The sequence below is a fragment of the Eurosta solidaginis genome, chromosome 2 (assembly GCF_040869045.1).
Source record: "Eurosta solidaginis isolate ZX-2024a chromosome 2, ASM4086904v1, whole genome shotgun sequence".
NCBI classification, from domain to species: Eukaryota; Metazoa; Arthropoda; class Insecta; order Diptera; family Tephritidae; genus Eurosta; species Eurosta solidaginis.
The window spans coordinates 75,806,268-75,828,435 of NC_090320.1; the positions used below are offsets into that span (position 1 = coordinate 75,806,268).

Sequence of the window (22,168 nt, forward strand, 5' to 3'; positions counted from 1 at the left end):
GAGATGCACCCGTATCTACAGTCAGTAAACGTTCCTTTCCATCCACATGTCCTAAGATTGCTTACATGACAGTAAGATTGCTTGACCTTCCAATTTGCGAGATAGAGATTATGGGGCATTCAATTGAGGGAGCCAGCTGTCGCCCCTTGCGGCTGACTCGCTTTAGTTTAACGATTGGGTGGATTTGGAGATTTGCTCATCTCCTTCAGCTCTGCGTTTACGGCCACCCACATTGCTGGAACTGTTAGGATTGGTACTGCAATATCGTGCAATGTGCCCTGGCTCTCCACATTTAAAGCATTTGACTGCACCATCGTTTTTCTGCTGCGTTCCTTTTAGTGCTTCCAAAATTGTGTCTACCCAGTCTGGTCTTTCCACTTCCACGCGATGAGCTTTGTATGCGGGCTTACTCAAAAGTGACGCTGCTTCTTGAGTTTTCGACGTCCCGTATGCCGTTTATAAAGCTCTAAATCTTTACCCTTTCAGTGTATTGCACGGGTGCGTCCGCATTTGCAAGATGAGCCAATCTTTCAACATCCGAAGCAAACTCTCATTAGCTTTTTGGTAGCAGTTTTGCAATTATATTTGGTAGATCTGTTTCCTGTGTTCGCTTCCGTACCGTCGTGCTACAGCAGCCATCAATGCTTCATAACTGTTACGTTCGTACTCTGGGATGGTCTGTAAGATCTCAGCAGCTGGTCCTCTTAAAGCCACGAACCGTGCAGCAACTTTATCTTCGGTATTCCAGTTGTTCGCTGCCGACGTCTTCTCAAATTGGAGCTTAAATACCTGGAAAGGAACAGAACCATCAAACGTTGGGGATTTTACCTTCAGAGTAGACGTAAACGTTATTGGACGATTCAATTGTAACTCCTGAATACGATCTTTTAAAGCATCTATTTCGGCTTCCATTTTATCTTGTCGACCACTGAACCCTTCCTGAAACTGCGTTAGTTTCTCTTCCATACGCGCTTCTAGTTGTGCAGAGATCTGCGATGATACCTGTGCTGAAATTTGTGTCGACATTTCTGATATACATGCCTCTTGTGCTTCAATTTTAGATGTTATTTTTGACGACATTTCTGAGATACGTGTCTCCTGTGATTCAATCTTCGCTGTTATACGGTTCTCCTGCGATTCAATCTTCGCTGTTATACGGTTCTCCTGCGATTCCAGCTGAGATGCCATTTGCGACGACATTTCTGAAATGCGTGTCTCCTGTGCTTCCATCTTGGATGTTACTGTCGATGTTTGAGCAGATATTGCAGCCAAAATCGTGTTCAAGTCTGTGCTCGTAACTGTCTGCGATGTTTCATTTTTCTCTTCAATTTTTGTTGTCTCCCCGCCATCAAGAGAAAAGACATACTCTTCCACGTTAATTCCCTCTGCACCCATTGCCTCTCGTAGTCGTGCTTGAAGTTCGATTTTAATGCCGCTTGTTTTCAATCCAGAGCTCTCCAACTCCTTCTTCAGCTGCTGGATCTTCAATTCACTCCACTTTGCCATGTCCAAGTTGTAGTCGAAGTCTTCGGAATTTATTCAACAATTCCTCTTCTGACACCAATTGTAACGAATAACTGCAATTCCTCTTATTTCAAATTCTCTGCTAAGTTCGAATCACTAAACTGTTGAATAAATAACTCCACTTTTCAATAATATAAAATGGCCTTTATTAAAGTACTTCACAATAATCAATAACGTACTTCACTACTATTGCTCGCCAGGTGGCTTCTTAAATCAAACTGATTGTCGCGCCTCTACTGTGGCTGCTTTTATACTGTGTGATTTCCTCGTTGCATCTTCTAGGCGCTTCCAGAATTTACTTAGTTACTGGTATATAATTATAATTACAGATGCACGTGTGTAGCTCTCATGTGCGCGTGTATTTGTGAGCAACACTTCCACAATTACAATTACATACTTTTGGGAGCATCTCAGATAAGATATCTGCATATGTTTGTGCGTTGCTTCTCCGCTGCGTGTACGTACATATGTGTAGACATAATGATTGATTCGTTTATGTAGATACATAATGATTGATTTATGGATGTGCGTACAAGTCACTCTTAGCATCGGCTTAGAGATGATAGTATCCCTTAGTGTTGCTAATATTCGTCACAATATATAACATTTTGTAAAACACAAAAAACCTGATTATTTAGTAAATAATACACCAGAATGTTGAAATTTGACGTGTGGACTGATATTGAGTCTCTTGATAAAAATTAAAAAAAAAATTTTAAATGGGCGTGGCACTGCCCACTTGTGCTAAAATCAATTTTGAAAATATTATTAATCATAAATCAAAAATGGTTAAACCTATCGTAACAAAATTCGGCAGAGAGGTTTCCTTTACTATAAGGAATGCTTTGAAGAAAAATTAACGAAATCGGTTAAGGACCACGCCCACTTTTTTATAAAATATTTTTAAAAGGGTCGTGGACGAATACAATAAGCTGTATCTTTGCAAAAAGAGCTTTATATCTTTCTAAATTGAATTATAGCGTTAAATTGGAAAACGCTAAAATTTTTGAAAATGGGTGTGGCACCGCCCCTTTTATGACTAAGCAATTTTCTATATTTCGGGAGCCATAACTCCAAGAAAAAGTAACGGATCGTAATGAAATTGTGTACATATATTTTCCTTATAGCAGAAAATATTTCTAGTAAAAATGGACGGGATCGGTTAAAGACCACGGCAACTTAGACATAAAACAAGTTTAAAAGGGTCTTAGACTAGAATAGTAAGCTATAACTTAGCAAAAAATAGTTTTGAGTCAATGATATTTTACTTATCAAGTTTTATTGTAAGAGGAAATGGGGAGACATTTTTTTAAACGGGCGGTGCCACGTGTTATGTAGGAAAGTAATTTATCTGAAATGAAATGTGCAATTGAAGCTCACGCTGAGTATATAATGTTCGGTTACACCCGAACTTAGACACCTTTACTTGTTTTATACTCACTTCGTTGCCGATTTGATTAATATTTCTTAAAATGGGCTACATAGATTTCAAACTGACTAATCTCAACTGTGCACGAAAGGGACTAAAGGGGATCAATTATGCCCAAATGTAGGCAAAAAAGATTAATCGCAGATCATTCTATTTAGGAATTAAATGCACGATTTTTTGCAGGGAACTTCTGCTCTTAGCTGATGACTATATATATGTATGTGAGATATTTTTCGTCGCCTTCTATGTAAATTTGGCTGTTTTTTCTTGTTATTGTGATTATTTACTAACATCATGGTGATGCTAATATTCGCCACAATAACCACTGTAAAAATTTGTATGAGGAACAAATATATAAAGTGGAAAGCACATTGCCAGACTTAGGACTTTGGAAAATATTATATCGAAAGTCTATTTATTGCACCCCACCTTTATATTTTTGTTCCTCATAAAATTTTTTACACTAGTTATGTTAAAATTTGAATATCATAGTTCAAAAAAAAAGAAGACATTTTTCGTTTCTTTTGGTCCATTTATATAAAAGAAATACACAGAAACAAATGGTGCTAGTAAAATCATCAAACCGGTTCTGTTGTTCTTCACTTAACGGAAATTCGGTGAAATTGATCGAATTATGGTTAATTCGACCCAGTTCTTTGTCAAGCGAACAAATTAGTTTAGTCATTTCAACAGAAGAGAATTTGTCGCTCTTAAGTTAACAAAATTTTGTAAAGTTGACAGATTCCTAATGAATCTAACTGATTTTTCTGTTAACACAACTGATCTTACATGACACAAAAGTCATGCGCAAATATAAAACGACGGAATTTGTGCAAATGAAAATTTTGATATACATGGCTCAAAAACACTGCGCAATATTCATTTTTAATGTATCGCAACAAATGAAACATGTGTTTTAATTGTATAAAAGAGGCACTAATTGTATAAAAAAACACTATTTATTTTCCACAGTGCTGGTAATTCACAGTATAAGTCGAAAAACTCACACCAAAGGCGTTTATTTTCCATTGTATTTTTTTTTTATATTTTAGTTGCAAGACCAGCTTAAATCATTGCAGCACTGCGCAATATTAATTTTTCAACTAGCGCAACAAATGAAACATGTGTTCTAATTGTATAAAAAACTAGCTTTACCAGGCGCACGTTGTAACGCCCGAGATCGAATGGATGTTGCGTTACTTTTTCTGTTTTGTTTGTTGATAATTTAATTTATTGTTCTGTAAATTGAATTGAATTTTGTACGCATATTTGGTGAAATTTTCTGTTAAAACATTTTATTCTTGTATCTTATTGTATCTTATTTTATATTATTGTATTGCTTTTACCGCTGATGATTGTTGCTTTGATTACATTCCGAAGAAGCATGACTGGTGAGCCAATTTTCAAAGTTGATATATGCGCAGGCATTCCTTTTGGTTCTAAGGAGTATAGAAATTCATTTGGATAATTCACAATTTTATCTTCATCTGTAACTGTGTCGATCGACTTATATTTCGTCACTTCACCAGGAAATTGATTTTGAAAACGATCATTGATTTTGTTAACATGATCATTTTTGGGAGCTAAGATAGTTCTTTCGCATAGCCAAAAAACAAAAACATTTAAATTTAAAATTCTTAATTCTGAAATATGAAAAACTTTCGTCTAGATCGAAGGAACCTCGAGCCAAAATTTGGGGATGATCGAAGTATAGCAAACACGTTTTCATAGGGAACACACACACGGAATTAGATTTTTATAGAAGATGTAGATAGACTGAAGCTAAACAATTTTTTTAACAGCGGCAGATTACTAAACGTCCAAAAGGCATACAGCTAAACTCAACAATGCAGTCAAACTTTAGGTGTTAAAATAACTTAAGTTTGTACGGCAGCCATAGTTTTTCACCATTCCACATTTTACTGAAGGTTTTAGGGCTTAACGTCACTTAGCTCCTTACCAATTTTAATTATCCTACTATTACGACATCCAGATATATGCAGTATAATATATTCCATTTCTATGGGAGGTGCCACGCCCCCTTTTTACCAATTCCATATTTTCTTGGTGGTGTTAAGGATTGACCTCAAATAACTCCTTACTGAATTTCAATGTTCTGGCATGTGTACCTTCAAAGTTATGCAGTACCAAAGATTACATTTGAATGGGAGGTTCCACGCCCCCTTTTTCCCAATTCCGCATTTCTTGATGGTGTTAGGGATTGACCTCATATAACTCTTTACTGAATTTCAATGTTCTGGCATGTATACCTTCAAAGTTATGCAGTACCAAAGATTCCATTTGAATGGGAGGTTCCACGCCCCCTTTTTCCCAATTCCGCATTTTCTTGGTGGTGTTAGGGATTGACCTCATATAACTCCTTACTGAATTTCAATGTTCTGCCATGTATACCTTCAAAGTTATGCAGTACCAAAGATTCCATTTGAATGGGAGGTTCCACGCCCCCTTTTTCCAATTCCGCCTTTTCTTGGTGGTGTTAGGGATTGACCTCATATAATTCCTTACTGAATTTCAATGTTCTGGCATGTATACCTTCAAAGTTATGCATTACTAAAGATTCCATTTGTATGGGAGGTGCCACGCCCCCTTTCTCCAAATTCCGCATTTTCTTGGTGGTGTTAGGGATTGACCTCATATAACTCCTCATTGAATTTCAATGTTCTGGCATGTATAGCTTCAAAGATATGCAGTACCAAAGATTCCTTTTGAATGGGAGGTTCCACGCCCCCTTTTTCCCAATTCCGCCTTTTCTTGGTGGTGTTAGGGATTGACCTCATATAACTCCTTACAGAATTTCAATGTTCTGGCATGTATACCTTCAAAGTTATGCATTACTAAAGATTCCATTTGTATGGGAGGTGCCAAGCCCCCTTTCTCCAAATTCCGCATTTTCTTGGTGGTGTTAGGGATTGACCTCATATAACTCCTCATTGAATTTCAATTTTCTGGCATGTATACCTTCAAAGGTATGCAGTACCAAAGATTCCATTTGTATGAGAGGTGCCACGCCCCTTTTATATATCGAAATTATTTTTAGCCTAAAACCTTCCCGTTGATCGAAGGAACCCATAACCAAAATTTGGTGATGATTGATGTGTGGGAAATACGTTTCCATAGCGAACACACACACAGAATTTGATTTTTATATATATATGGCTAAGCCGATTTCACTTCTTTTTATATATATAGATTATTATGTATTATTGAATTTGTGTGAATTCCTGTTACATGCTAGAGATGGTCCTTACGCCTGCGATATTAACATATTTAAGCAACAATTACTGATGTTATATTATCAGGAACCACAGGTAAACTGTGTAAGATTCACCACACACGAAGAAAAAAGCATGTGCAATATTTGCAGACATGCGTAAATATCAAAATCGTTTTGATTTTAGCGCAGTTCTCTCTCCGGGCAAATCCTTGTGCAAATTGGTAATTGGCACAAGGATACTTGAGCCGTGTAATTGGCGTATTACAGGTAATTTCAACGGCGATCAACTGTCAATACATGAGCAAATTTCAAAGAGAATTTTACGCTCACTGCGCTCTCTACTTTGTGCTTATGACTATGGTGCCGCTTGTTAAAAAAAAACACTAAAATAAGGAAACCACCCAATCGAAAAACACACAAAATGGGAAAACAAAAAAAAACTAGTTTTTCAGTTACCAATACAAAACGAAAAACCCTTTTTTGAATTTACCGTGCAAGAAATTATGAGATACCGGGACACCTATTTATCGGGCACAATATTGCACCCTCTCCTACAAGCGAAATGCAAAATTGCGCCCTCTTGTTGCAAAAGTTTTGCTTGAACGAACAGGATTTTTCCGAAGTTAGTAACATTTTGTTCAAGTTTTTACAAATTTTCACTCACGCGAACGAATCTAATAAGATAATATAAAACATCCTTTTTTAATGCTGATGTTTCCGACAACATAAAAGTTTGAGTTGTTTTGGAATCGTTTCAACTTAAAGTGTTACGAAAATTAAACTTACCGAATTACATGTAAAGTTACTCCAGTGGTGAATTACCTTCCTGCGATTTGATTCTTTACTTTTCTATAACTTACAAGTTCTCTATTTAAAATGTTATGTCAAACATTTATACTACAAGTTTTGTTCGAAACAATCAAGTGTGGCAACTACATGCGAGAGAAGAAATTGAGAATGAGCTGAGTTGCAACTGAAAGAATTGAGAATCAGTTTTGTGACTACTATTTTCATTTCTATTTGAAAAGCGAAGTTGAAAACTATAAATTAAATAAATTATAAAATATAAAATTTGGTGAAAGTGCGTTTAAAAATACAAAATAATAAAGTGTATAATGTTTAATGTGTGCCAGCATATTTGATGTACGCCCAATTGAAATTCGATTAGTAAGTGCGTACATATGTATGTATATGTAGCAGGATGCGTATTTATCGATGCTTATTTATGGATATTTACGTATGTATACGGTGGTCGCCGTGGTGTTATGGTAGCGTGCTCCGCCTACCACACCGAAGACCCTGGGTTCACACCCCTGGCAAAGCAACATCAAAGTTTTAGAAGCAAGCTTTTTCAATTAGAAGAAAATTTTCCTGAGCGGGGTCGGCCCTCGGCAGTGTTCGGCAAGCACGCCGAGTGTATTTCTGCCATGAAAAGCTCTCATTGAAAACTCATCTGCCTTGCAGATACCGTTCGAAGTCGGCATAAAACAAGTAGGTTCCGTCCCGCCTATTTGTAAGAAAAATTAAAAAGGAACACGACGCAAATTGGAAGAGAAGCTCGGCCTAAAATCTCTTCGGAGGTTATCGCGCCCTTACATTTATTTATTTATATGGCCACATAGGTACTTTCATACAAAGCTGTCGCAACAACTTTTTTGTTCATTTGACTACTGTATCGGTCAATTACGAATCAACGATTTGTGCGCAGTTGATTCAATATCTTGTTGCGATGGATAAAAATTGACAGACATTTCGGTTGAATTTACCCGTATTTTGGTTGATTTTACCAGCCTTTTTCTTTCAGTGTACTTAAAATTTTCGTATCTTCCTTTTATTTTCTCTTTTTATTGCATTTTCAAAGTGACCTGAATTATGTTTTTTATGTTTCATGTTTGTAACTCAGTGAGTAGTTACCAAGGCGAATCCATACCTGGTGGTGGCAAAGCGAATTCAACCAATTCGCCGTCACAAGAATGTCAAATCAAAAGAAAATGTGCTTTGACTTCGATTAATTGATTGTTGTGCAAGGCGTTGTATGGAAAACTGTCAAGAAGAAGAAATCAGCTGTTGGGATAACGACACCTGGTACTGAATTCGCTTTGGTAGTTACTTAAAAATCGATCGCAATATTCCAGAAATCTAAGTGGACTTTTTAATATCTCTAATATCTCTATCCCTGTCCCATCTATAAAACTTACTCTTTTATCATAATTTTACAACCTTATAAAGCCCGAAGTTTCGTTTAATGTTTCAGGTTGTTCTTGTTGTTGTAGCGATAAGGACACTACCCGAAGGCCTTGTGGAGTGTTATTGATGTTGATGGTCCTTTGTCGAATGCAGATCCGGTACGTTCCGGTAACAAACACTATTAAGGCACCAGCCCGTTCATCTCGGGAACGATTTAGAATGACCACATGAAACCTTCAAAGCCTAGATCCGTGAGGAACTTGGGGTCGTCGGAGCCTCGGCTGTTAAAGTAACAGGATTCGCAACGAGGGGAGGCTGGAGAATCTATATTTTGCGCTGGTAACACCTTGAAAGGGGTGGCGTTACACAACCCCTTGAATCAATTTGGTATTTTGGCCGCCTCTTCCGACAGGTATACCTGTGGCCGATATATTCTAAGCCCCCTGACTCGCCGGAGGTAACGATTCAGGTCTCTGGGCTATGTTTTAAGAATTTTCACGATCCCCGAACCACCTAGAAATGTTTTTTTCCCTCACGTTAAATTTTCACCTGGTTCTGATATGTGCTCCAAGTTTGAAGATGCTAGAACTCTGGGAAGTTACCCAAAAATGGATGCAAAAGTATACAATTTTGTATGGAAATTGGCAACAAAACGTCAAACGAAACTTATATAAAGGAAGTAGGTAAAAATACTCGAAAATAACTCGCTCGTACGCTTCCAAAGTGATATATTGATAAAACAATAATAAAATGTATAGCGAAGTCATAAACGCGTCGTCAAAAAGAGTCTCGCACAGGGTACAATTTTCTACTCAGGAAAGATTACTTATGATAGTTTTAGTACCGCAAGTGACTCGAATTATTTTTTTTATGTATATACATATGCACTTAAACTTTATATGGACTGCTAAGTGTGTAACTTTGTCTACACTTCTGAAATTGTTGCGCAGAAAATTAGTACTGCTAATTTCGGTATGCATTATAGGTACTCAGTTGCAACTGAAATGTAGCTCTCGATTTTATCTTTACACTTTTCTCCACTGCTATGACCGAAAAGTGTGTGCGTCCGCTATTCATCGCAACCGGTTCATCTAGAGGCTATACACTATGACCAACAGAGGTGCGTGTCTCCGATATTCAAAAACCCCGTTTTGTAGCGAGTTATTTCTTCAATATTTGCCGCTTGATGGGTCTCCTGAACATTAGCTGTGTTTTTTTTACATCTATATACGTTTACGCTTAAACTTTATATGGACTGCTAAGCGAAACACTTTAAATAAGCCTCTGAAATTGCGCATAAAATTAGTACTACTAAATTTAAATACGCATTATACTCAGATGTAACTGAAATATGTGTCTATGTTTCACCCTCTACACTAATTCTATGCAACTGATTCAGCTATATGTTATACACAGACATACAACAGAGGGTTTTGTCTCCGCTTTTCGGTACACTCTGTGCTGTGGCTAGTTGTTTACCCACTGCCGCTAGATGGGTCTCCTAAGCATTATCTAAGCGAGGATATGCGTTTTTTTACGCGCAAACGTAACGTTTGTAAAAAAAAAACACGGCTATGATGTAAGTGATGATCAGCGTATTTTTTACCCGCAAATGTAGATGTTAATACATGCAAAAAAAAACACGTATCTAGTACTTTTTTTAGCAAAGCACTTAATCCGAAATGGTAACGAAACTTATATTTTGTAATTCGTTCATAAAAATAAAAAGTTAATATATTTAGGTGAAAGCGGCTGCCGTTGTATATAAGTAATGTGCATGTTTACCATAACAAAATGTTTGGCAACCAGTTAAAAGTACATATTTTTACGCATCATCCTTCGACAATGGCTTGATAAGTGCTTCGAGTGTATTTCTGCCATAAAAAGCTTGCCAGAAAAAATGAATCTGCCGTTCGGAGTTGGTATACAACATGTAAAACCAAAAGTACTTGGCGCGGTGGTAAACCTAGGGAATGGTGCCAAAGCCTGGTCCTTAGGTGTTAAAATAACTTAAGTTTGTACGGCAGCCATAGTTTTTCCCTATTCCACATTTTACTGGAGGTTTTAGGACTTAACGTCACATAGCTCCTTACCAATTTTAATTATCCTACCATTACGACATCCAGATATATGCAGTAGAATATATTCCATTTCTATGCGAGGTGCCAAGCCCCTTTTTTCCCAATTCCATATTTTCTTGGTGGTGTTAAGGATTGACCTCAAATAACTCCTTACTGAATTTCAATGTTCTGGCATTTATACCTTCAAAGTTATGCAGTACCAAAGATTCCATTTGAATGGGTGGTTCCACGCCCCCTTTTCCCAATTCCGCATTTTCTTGGTGGTGTTAGGGATTGACCTCATATAACTCCTTACTGAATTTCAATGTTCTGGCATGTATACCTTCAAAGTTATGCAGTACCAAAGATTCCATTTGAATGGGAGGTTCCACGCCCCTTTTTCCCAATTCCGTCTTTTCTTGGTGGTGTTAGGGATTGAGCTCATTCCTTACTGAATTTCAATGTTCTGGCATGTATACCTTCAAAGTTATGCATTACTAAAGATTCCATTTGTATGGGAGGTGCCACGCCCCCTTTCTCCAAATTCCGCATTTTCTTGGTGGTGTTAGGGATTGACCTCATATAACTCCTCATTGAATTTCAATGTTCTGGCATGTATACCTTCAAAGGTATGCAGTACCAAATATTCCATTTGTATGGGAGGTGCCACGCCCCTTTTATATATCGAAATTATTTTTAGCCTAAAACCTTCCCGTTGATCGAAGGAACCCATAACCAAAATTTGGTGATGATTGATGTGTGGGAAATACGTTTCCATAGCGAACACACACACACACAGAATTTGATTTTTATATATATATGGCTAAACCGATTTCACTTCTTTTTATATATATAGATTATTATGTATTATTGAATTTGCGTGAATTCCTGTTACAAGCTAGAGAGGGTCCTTACGCCTTTGATATTAACATTTTTAAGCAACAATTACTGATTTATCACGAACCACAGGTAAACTGTGTAAGATTCACCACACACGAAGAAAAAAGCATGTGCAATATTTGCAGACATGCGTAAATATCAAAATCGTTTTGATTTTAGCGCAGTTCTCTGCGCAAATAACGCAACCAGTGCATACACCGGGCAAATCCTTGTGCAAATTGGTAATTGGCACAAGGATACTTGAGCCGTGTAATTAGTGTATTACAGGTCATTTCAACGGCAATCAACTGTCAATACATGAGCAAATTTCAAAGAGAATTTTACGCTCACTGCGCTCTCTACTTTGTGCTTATGACTATGGTGCCGCTTGTTAAAAAAAACACTAAAATAAGGAAACCACCCAATCGAAAAACACACAAACTGGGAAAACAACAAAAAACTAGTTTTTCAGTTACAAATACAAAACGAAAAACCCTTTTTTGAATTTACTGTGCAAGAAATTATGAGATACCGGGACACCTATTTATCGGGCACAATATTGCACTCTCTCCTACAAGAGAAATGCAAAATTCCGCCCTCTTGTTGCAAAAGTTTTGCTTGAACGAACAGGATTTTTCCGAAGTTAGTAACATTTTGTGCAAGTTTTTACGAATTTTCACTCACGCGAACGAATCTAATAAGATAATAAAAAACATCCCTTTTTAATGCTGATGTTTCCGACAACATAAAAGTTTGAGTTGTTTTGGAATCGTTTCAACTTAAAGTGTTACGAAAATTAAAATTACATGTAAAGTTACTCCAGTGGTGAATTACCTTCCTGCGATTTGATTCTTTACTTTTCTGTAACTTACAAGTTCTCTATTTAAAATGTTATGTCAAACATTTATACTACAAGTTTTGGTTTTGTTCGAAACAATCAAGTGTGGCAACTACATGCGAGAGAAGAAATTGAGAGTGAGCTGAGTTGCAACTGAAAGAATTGAGAATCATTTTTGTGACTACTATTTTCATTTCTATTTGAAAAGCGAAGTTGAAAACTATAAATTAAATAAATTATAAAATATAAAATTTGGTGAAAGCGCGTTTAAAAAAAACAAAATAATAAAGTGTATAATGTTTAATGTGTGCCAGCATATTTGATGTACGCCCAATTGAAATTCGATTAGTAAGTGCGTACATATGTATGTATATGTAGCAAGATGCGTATTTATCGATGCTTATTTATGGATATTTACGTATGTATACGGTGGCCGCCGTGGTGTTATGGTAGCGTGCTCCGCCTACCACACCGGAGACCCTGGGTTCACACCCCTGGCAAAGCAACATCAAAGTTTTAGAAGCAAGCTTTTTCAATTAGAAGAAAATTTTGCTAAGCGGGGTCGGCCCTCGGCAGTGTTCGGCAAGCACGCCGAGTGTATTTCTGCCATGAAAAGGTCTCAGTGAAAACTCATCTGCCTTGCAGATGCCGTTCGAAGTCGGCATAAAACAAGTAGGTTCCGTCCCGCCTATTTGTAAGAAAAATTAAAAAGGAGCACGACGCAAATTGGAAGAGAAGCTCGGCCTAAAATCTCTTCGGAGGTTATCGCGCCCTTACATTTATTTATTTATATGGCCACATGGGTAATTTCACACAAAGCTGTCGCAACAACTTTTTTTGTTCATTTGACTACTGTATCGGTCAATTACGAATCAACGATTTGTGCGCAGTTGATTTAATATCTTGTTGCGATGGATAAAAATTGACAGAAATTTCGGTTGAATTGACCCGTATTTCGGTTGATTTTATCAGCCTTTTTCTTTCAGTGTACTTAAAATTTTCGTATCTTCCTTTTATTTTCTCTTTTTATTGCATTTTCAAAGTGACCTGAATTATGTTTTTTATGTTTCATGTTTGTAACTCAGTGAGTAGTTACCAAGGCAAATCCATACCTGGTGGTGGCAAAGCGAATTCAACCAATTCCCCGTCACAAGAATGTCAAATCAAAAGAAAATGTGCATTGACTTCGATTAATTGATTGTTGTACAAGGCGTTGTATGGAAAACTGTCAAGAAGAAGAAATCAGCTGTTGGGATAACAACACCTGGTACTGAATTCGCTTTGGTAGTTACTTAAAAATCGATCGCAATATTCCAGAAATCTAAATGGACTTTTTAATATCTCTATCCCTGTCCCATCTATAAAACTTACTCTTTTGTCATAATTTTACAACCTTATAAAGCCCGAAGTTTCGTTTAATGTTTCAGGTTGTTCTTATTGTTGTAGCGATAAGGACACTCCCCGAAGGCCTTGTGGAGTGTTATTGATGTTGATGGTCTTTTGTCGAATGCAGATCCGGTACGTTCCGGTAACAAACACTATTAAGGCACCAGCCCGTTCATCTCGGGAACGATTTAGAATGACCACATGAAACCTTCAAAGCCTAGATCGTGAGGAACTTCGGTCGTCGGAGCCTCGGCTGTTAAAGTAACAGGATTCGCAACGAGGGGAGGTTGGAGAATCTATATTTTGTGCTGGTAACACCTTGAAAGGGGTGGCGTTACACAACCCCTTGAATCAATTTGGTATTTTAGCCGCCTCTTACGACAGGCATACCTGTGGCCGGTATATTCTAAGCCCCCTGACTCGCCGGAGGTAATGATTCAGGTCTCTGGGCTATGTTTTAAGAATTTTCACGATCCCCGGGCCACCTAGAAATGTTTTTTCCCTCACGTTAAATTTTCACCTGGGAAGAACTCTAGGAAGTTACTCAAAAATGGATCCAAAAGTATACAATTTTGTATGGAAATTGGCAAGAAAACATCAAACGAAACTTATATAAAGGAAGTAGGTAAAAAATACTGGAAAATAACTCGCACGTACGCTTCCAAAGTGATATATTGATAAAACAATAATAAAAAGTATAGCGAAGTTATAAAAGCGTCGTCAAAAAGAGTCTCGCACAGGGTACCATTATCTACTCAGGAAAGGTTCTTTATGATAGTTTTAGTACCGCAAGTGACTCGAATATGATATAAAATGCTTTTACATATGTAGAAGAGAATAGAACTCAATTTTGGTTCAACAGCATAATATAATAATGCCAGGTGTTCTACGTAGTGACAGCTCATTTTGAAAATTCACATACAGTACGAATGATGAGATAAAGGATAATAACTGAATAGACAGTTTTCTCAAATAGTAGCTGTATTTTTTTTATGTATATACATATGCACTTAAACTTTATATGGACTGCTAAGTGTTTAACTTTGTCTACACTTCTGAAATTTTTGCGCAAAAAATTAGTACTGCTAATTTCGGTATGCATTATAGGTACTCAGATGCAACTGAAATGTATCTCTCCATTTTATCTTTACACTTTTCTCCACTTCTATGACCGAAAAGTGTGTGCGTCCACTATTCATCGCAACCGGTTCATCTAGAGGCTATACACTATGACCAACAGAGGTGCGTGTCTCCGATATTCAAAAACCCCGTTTTGTAGGGAGTTATTTCTTCAATATTTGCCGCTTGATGGGTCTCCTGAACATTAGCTGTGTTTTTTTTACATCTATATACGTTTACGCTTAAACTTTATATGGACTGCTAAGCGAAACACTTTAAATAAGCCTCTGAAATTGCGCATAAAATTAGTACTACTAAATTTCAATATGCATTATACTCAGATGTAACTGAAATATGTGTCTATGTTTCACCCCCTACACTAATTCTATGCAACTGATTCAGCTATATGTTATACACAGACATACAACAGAGGGTTTTGTCTCCGCTTTTAGGTACACTCTGTGCTGTGGCTAGTTGTTTACCCACTGCCGCTAGATGGGTCTCCTAAGCATTATCTAAGCGAGGATAGGCGTTTTTCTACGCGCCATAAAAACCTTGCCAGAAAAAATGAATCTGCCGTTCGGAGTTGGTATACAATATGTAAAACCAAATGTACTTGGCGCGGTGGTAAACCGGGGGAGTGGTGTCACAGTCTGGTTGGTAAATGTTTTCGCGAAGGAAACCGCCGACACAATCGCCATTCAATTGAAAAGCGAAGGTTTAATGTCAGAGTTGTCATAAAATACCTCACCGCCAAATAGCGATATTCACGCTTGTGGGGCGAAAGTCTCGCCCAAGTAAGAGTTTAATCTGTTACATTAACCAGAACGAAGTTCCTCGTAGATTGCTTTCTTCCTCTGCAAGGGTAGGATAGTGTATATTCCTAACGAGGTTCACCGGGTTCGACCTAGCAAAGGTGTTTAGCGATTCTGTGTGGATTTTGCTTGTCTCCTCCTTATGCTTAGCTGGATCAAACGGCTGTGTAGGCAGGTGCCGGATCTCATCATTGTGCTTACGGAGATGTTTCCTTTTTCCTCTTGGAGGCGGGACTATTGATAACAGGACAAACGCGTCTTTTCATTTCTCTTTCAACATTTTTGGACGGGTTATTGTAGTCGACCTCGGTTTCAAAGTGTTTTTCGCGGCGAACTTTTGAACGGGTAGAAAAACTTAGCACCCGTGTTTGCATTCTTAATGCTGGAATAACTACGCGTCCTCAGATACCCCAATTCAAGACTTTTGTATAATTTTCTGTAGGACCCATATAGGTGCACTACATTTTCATACTAAATTCGTTCAAAAAAATTTACCACCACAGCAACCCATATCTGATATTCCGCTCCTTTTTTTGTTTCCCTGCGTCGCTTTCCACGACAGCAACCCCGGTAATTTTGACACATCGTTCAGTGTCAAACGCATGTTCCACGCAGGTTCCACAATAGTTTGACACTGACCGAAGTGTCAAACGGCAGTGTGTTAGAAAGAGAAAGGAATTGTTCCCTTCTCATACATATCATACTTCTAAACCTGTACTATGTTCAAGATGGTGGATTAGAAAGAGAAGCTGCCAACGTCAGTCATCTGTAGTAATTGCATCATGGTTTAACAGAATGTTTTTAATAAGGCTGTACCTATTAATCCAGAAATTCTCATTGAATAAAAATAATTTTGTGTGAATTAAGCGGGGATTACCCTCATAGCTTTTAAATGTATGTATGTATGAAAACATTTATTTGAAGCAATTTTTAATTTATAATTTATTTAATAATTTGGGAAAAATTTTAACAACGTGTTATCAGGAAGTTTACAACAACTAAGGCATGACGTGTCTGAATGTGTTTCTAACACTTCAACCATCGTAGGAGGCTTTGAAGAGATTTTCAAGGTATAATCGAAACAGCTGTTGGCTTGTCCGTCCTGATGTCACGTTGTTAAAATGTTTCCCAAATTATTAAATAAAAAAAAATTTTTTTCTATTTTGTTGTATTTCTTGGTGTTTTTGTTTGTTTTATTACGTTATTGTTGTTGGCGTTTTAATTTAATAACAAATTTCCCGGACGAAAACATTACGAAAAATTAACTTATCCGGTTGATCGCATGTATATACATATATGTATGTAGATCAATATTTATGTACCTATATAGTAAAACTCTTATTGTCTTGGGACGTTTTAAGGATGTTTTGAGCACATGCAGTGTCTATGATTGTATATATCTGTCACCTGGGCAACATACCGTTAAATTTCTGGAAAATATGCATGATGGTGGTAAAATTTCCGGAATTCAAGTTGCTAAGGGAAACTTTAAAAAATCTTTGGATGCTTCATCAAACGAAAATGTAATAATATCATCATCAGATGATGAAAGCATTCTGTTCGTTTTCGATGGATCTTTTGTTCTTGAGAATATTGTCATAGATTGTCGAAATGTATGTTCTGGAATATTGATAAAATGTGGTACGGTATGTCTTCGCAACTGTCTTATAATCGGAGATGGAAAAACCAGTACACAACAAGGAATTATTTGCAATACCGGAGCTTCTGTAACACTTGAAGAATGTACCGTTCAAGACTTTGCAACTGGTATTACAGTAATGGACGATGCTACGTTGCAATTAAATAATTCAAAAGTCATAAATTGCAAAGTCGGGATCGATTTAACTATTCATGCAAAGTCTCATTTCAATCAATCAAAAATAATTAATTCCCATTTGAACGGAATAAATGCAGTAACAATGTTTAATGAGCAACATGAAAAAAGTAGATACACAACACTATATAGATTCAATGAATGGAAGGAGTATGTATGCATATTATCTCTTGGATTATTTTTATTATATTTTTTATTTTTCAGCCATTTCAATACAAGCCCACCCTTTTTCGGCGAATGTGACTTGAAAAACTGTAAAAGTAATATTTATGTGCTAAACATGAAAAGATTACTTGTTTCGAGAAGCACATTCAATATATTTAGAGACGGCGAGAGCACTATTAGAAACTCATCTGTGAATTACTATGCTGACACAATCAATTATATATAATCCAAACCATAGTTAACCAAGTTTATTATGTATTTTTCATTCCAGATAAGCCAGAAATAAAGTTACAAGAATTTTCATATTCTACATAGCAAGTGGTTTCAAGTAAGTCTCTCAGAATGATAGCTAATCACAACTTGTCCATTCCCTTGTGTTTCACCGTCATATTGATGTCATAAAATCTTTGTAGTAGACTTTTTCAGTAAAGGAATGCTCCATCGTCACGGGTTGGACAATTGTACGCAATATTTTATTTTTATTAAGTCAATTTGTAAAAACCACCAGGGAATTTCCGATTATTAGAGATAGGTTGAAATGATTAAAATTAAATTAACTATTACAGTTATGGAAGAAAACTTAAAATATCTTTTTATATTTGCAAGTTGTAAAAGTTCAATAACTGTGACGGGTGGGACCAAAAATATACGCTATCTATAGCTGTGTAATCTGTTATATGCTATTAAAACTCTGCGAATATATGGAAGTAGCTTGTTTTGTTTAAATACATTTAGATATATGTACATACGAACATTTTGGAAATCCAATAGTGTAAAAGTAATTATTTTTATTGTAATTTTTTCGATCAGTTCAAATTAGATTTGTATAAATTATTCCAGGCTTGGCTGATCCATTTATTTTGGTGCAAATGAAAGAATTCAATTCACAATTCTTCCCAACGTTTCGCTGACAAATTTCAGCATCATCAGGGGCGACGCTGTTTATTCAAAAAAAAAAAAACAAAAGACATATGTGAATTATACATTGGCACAAACAACAAAAACAGAAGCAATACATGCACTTGAATTACAGCTTTCATATAAGTGTTTAATATTGTAGTGAGTATATTAGCGTTTCGGTTCATCACTATGCTGCTACTAAATAAATGCACAACAACAAGAAAGCAAGAAGCCACACATATAGCGCAGAGACGACTCAAAACGCTTTAAATTCAAAAGAAAACGACATCCGGTTGAACCGGATGCCACGGACAGACCGTTAAATTCAATTCAAAATTCAAAAATTCAAAAAAAACATCTAAACGCAAAAAAAAGTTTAACCGAACCGGAAATGACCGGTTATAAACCGCAGAAAATCAAAATGAAAAAAAGCTGAAAAGTAAAACCAAAAAAAAAAAAAACAGAAATGGGCCGAATATACATAAGGGGCGCCGCTGGTGTTGTTGCGACGCCCGGTGCTTAACCCACCCTAATTACTAACATCAGCAGGGATTCAAGGGGTTGTGTAGCGCAACATATAGCTTCTCCAACCCAATTGTCAACCTCACCTTCGAGCGGCGAATCCCGTTTCACTAACAGACGAGGCTCTGGCGACCCCAAGCTCCTCATGGAACTTGTGGGTGGGGAGGGAGGGATGGCCTGAAGGTTCAATGTGGCCATATAAATCGTTCCCGAGATGGTAGGGCCAGCACCTTAATGGTGCTGTGTTACCGGAGCGTATCGGATCTGTATCCGACAAAGGACCATCACATCGATAACACTCCCCAAAGCCTTCGGGGAGTAACCTAATCGCTACAACAACAACAACTAGCATCAGCATTCCCATTTTAACAGTATTTATTGACAATTCATTTGAAAAAAATTGTAAACTACAAAATACGCTTGTACACGATATATATTAACCTTTGAATATAAATTACAAATGTATATGAAACAAATTTTATTTTTTTTTCTTTACCTTTGTTCGATATTCATTTTTGATATAAAAAAATATTAACTCACCTATAAAAGGAGCTTTAAATGATTAAAAAAATGCAAATTTAAGCATAAGCTTTGGTTGTGTGTTTATAAACCTTAGATATATGTAATTAAGTGGTATGTTAGCTAAATTTTTATTGTATTTTATTTTACTTTATTCTATTTTATTTTATTTTTGGTATATTTAGTTAAATTTTTATCGTATTTAATTTAATAGTATTTTTATTATTATTGCATATTTATAATATTTGTTATTTCATCAAATTTTATTTCATTATAGCTTATTTTATTTGATGTATATTGGAACGATTTTCCGTCATCCCTTGTCAAATTTGGTTTTGAGACAAACCGGTTTCGGCGTTGTGCCATCATCAGTGTCGATTTTCGTTCTGATCTGTTGTTGTCATTTGTCCTGTATTTATAGTTCGTAGGTATATGAGCAGGTATTGTCAAATTGATGCTTGTGTATATTTAGTTATGTGTATGTGCTGTGTGTTCGTTCAGAACCGAGGGTGGTTTACTAATCGATTTGTGTGGCTGACTGGGGTAGGTAGAAATCTGTGATTTTAGTCGTTTGACCTTCTTTGTCGGTTTTTTGTTTTGGTGTGTTAATTGTTTTGTGTTTATTTGTTGTTGTACGTTTGTCTGTTGTACCTGTGTGATTAAGTTGTTTCCTGTAAACAAGTTTTAAAGGCTCGAATATTGTGTCAGAAATGGTGTTTATCTGTTCATTTATTATTCTACCGTCGAATGTTTTCTGTTTGTAGATTTCCATGTTTTCGAGTACGTTGAGACGTCGGCCCTTTTCTTGTATGTGAAGAACCCTAACTGTTTTATTGATGTTTGCTGGGGAACATTCATTCTCGACCATGTGATTCGCGAAGTTAGACTCGGGTATAATGTTTGGATTCCGCATTTTTTTGTTGTAATCTCTAATATGTTCTCTGAACCTCGTTCTTATTTGCCGTCCTGTTTGTCCTATGTAACTATGCTGGCATCCGCAGGTAAGCTTGTATACGCCGTGGCTGCTAAACGGATCCTCTGAGTTAATGTTAGTTCTTAGTTTTCGCCCTAGATTGTTCGATGTTTTGAATGCTGTGTTAATGTTGTATTTTTTAAAGAAATTTGCCAATTTATATGTTGCTTTTCCAGTATATGTCATAGTCGTCCAGCTGTTATTTTCTTTTTCATTATTTCTTTTTGGTTCTCCATTTGTCCTTCTGAGCTTATCTACTAGTGCTTTTTTATATCCGTTTGTTTGTTGGACGACTATGACATATACTGGAAAAGCAACATATAAATTGGCAAATTTCTTTAAAAAATACAACATTAACACAGCATTCAAAACATCGAACAATCTAGGGCGAAAACTAAGAACTAACATTAACTCAGAGGATCCGTTTAGCAGCCACGGCGTATACAAGCTTACCTGCGGATGCCAGCATAGTTACATAGGACAAACAGGACGGCAAATAAGAACGAGGTTCAGAGAACATATTAGAGATTACAACAAAAAAATGCGGAATCCAAACATTATACCCGAGTCTAACTTCGCGAATCACATGGTCGAGAATGAATGTTCCCCAGCAAACATCAATAAAACAGTTAGGGTTCTTCACATACAAGAAAAGGGCCGACGTCTCAACGTACTCGAAAACATGGAAATCTACAAACAGAAAACATTCGACGGTAGAATAATAAACGAACAGATAAACACCATTTCTGACACAATATTCGAGCCTTTAAAACTTGTTTACAGGAAACAACTTAATCACACAGGTACAACAGACAAACGTACAACAACAAATAAACACAAAACAATTAACACACCAAAACAAAAAACCGACAAAGAAGGTCAAACGACTAAAATCACAGATTTCTACCTACCCCAGTCAGCCACACAAATCGATTAGTAAACCACCCTCGGTTCTGAACGAACACACAGCACATACACATAACTAAATATACACAAGCATCAATTTGACAATACCTGCTCATATACCTACGAACTATAAATACAGGACAAATGACAACAACAGATCAGAACGAAAATCGACACTGATGATGGCACAACGCCGAAACCGGTTTGTCTCAAAACCAAATTTGACAAGGGATGACGGAAAATCGTTCCAATATACATCATTTATCCACCCTGTCGGAAAATCAACCAAACAAGATAAGTCAGTTATTGCTTATTTTATTTTTTTATTATTTTATTTTATTGCTTCCTTTTTCTTTTTTGTTGGATTTATTTATTTTAATGTAATTTCATTTTATTTCACTTTATCCTATTTTAGGTAATTTTATTTTATTTTAATTTTTTTCTTTATTTAATTTTAATGTTACTTTGTTTAATATTACTTTCACTTTTACATATTTTCCCCTTTTATTTCCCTATTTATAAACTTTCCTTTTCTATTTTATTTAATTGAGTTCAGTTCGTTTTAAATTTGTTTTCTCACTTTTTAAAAACCAAAAATTCTTTTAAAGTTATTCGATACAACTTATGTGCTCTCATCAGTTTAATTAACGTTATTGCCGGTATTAAATAGAAGAAACATTATAGTGATAACATGATCTGGCTTTAGAGCATCCATTATTTTAAATGAATATGCTTGGTATACGTGAATACAGACAAATGTATTCCTACAAATCTTTTAAGTTTTAAAACACGAACTTCCTTCAAAATACCCTGATACATATGCTAGTTAGAACTGACCGATAAACTTTTAACGTTCACGTAGCACTTTAACGTCAGT

General features: G+C 36.4%; 1 protein-coding gene across 1 annotated transcript in view; it reads left to right on the forward strand.

The window, feature by feature from the left end:
• nesd (nessun dorma) overlaps positions 1 to 17,781 on the forward strand; it is a 65,558-nt gene extending 47,777 nt beyond the window's left edge. The window contains exons 3-4 of the mRNA XM_067765774.1: positions 16,834 to 17,456; positions 17,511 to 17,781. Of these exons, the coding sequence (XP_067621875.1) occupies positions 16,834 to 17,456; positions 17,511 to 17,697 (810 nt within the window). The 3' untranslated portion in view covers positions 17,698 to 17,781. The remainder of the gene's footprint in view (positions 1 to 16,833; positions 17,457 to 17,510) is intronic.
• Positions 17,782 to 22,168: the final 4,387 nt, after the last annotated feature.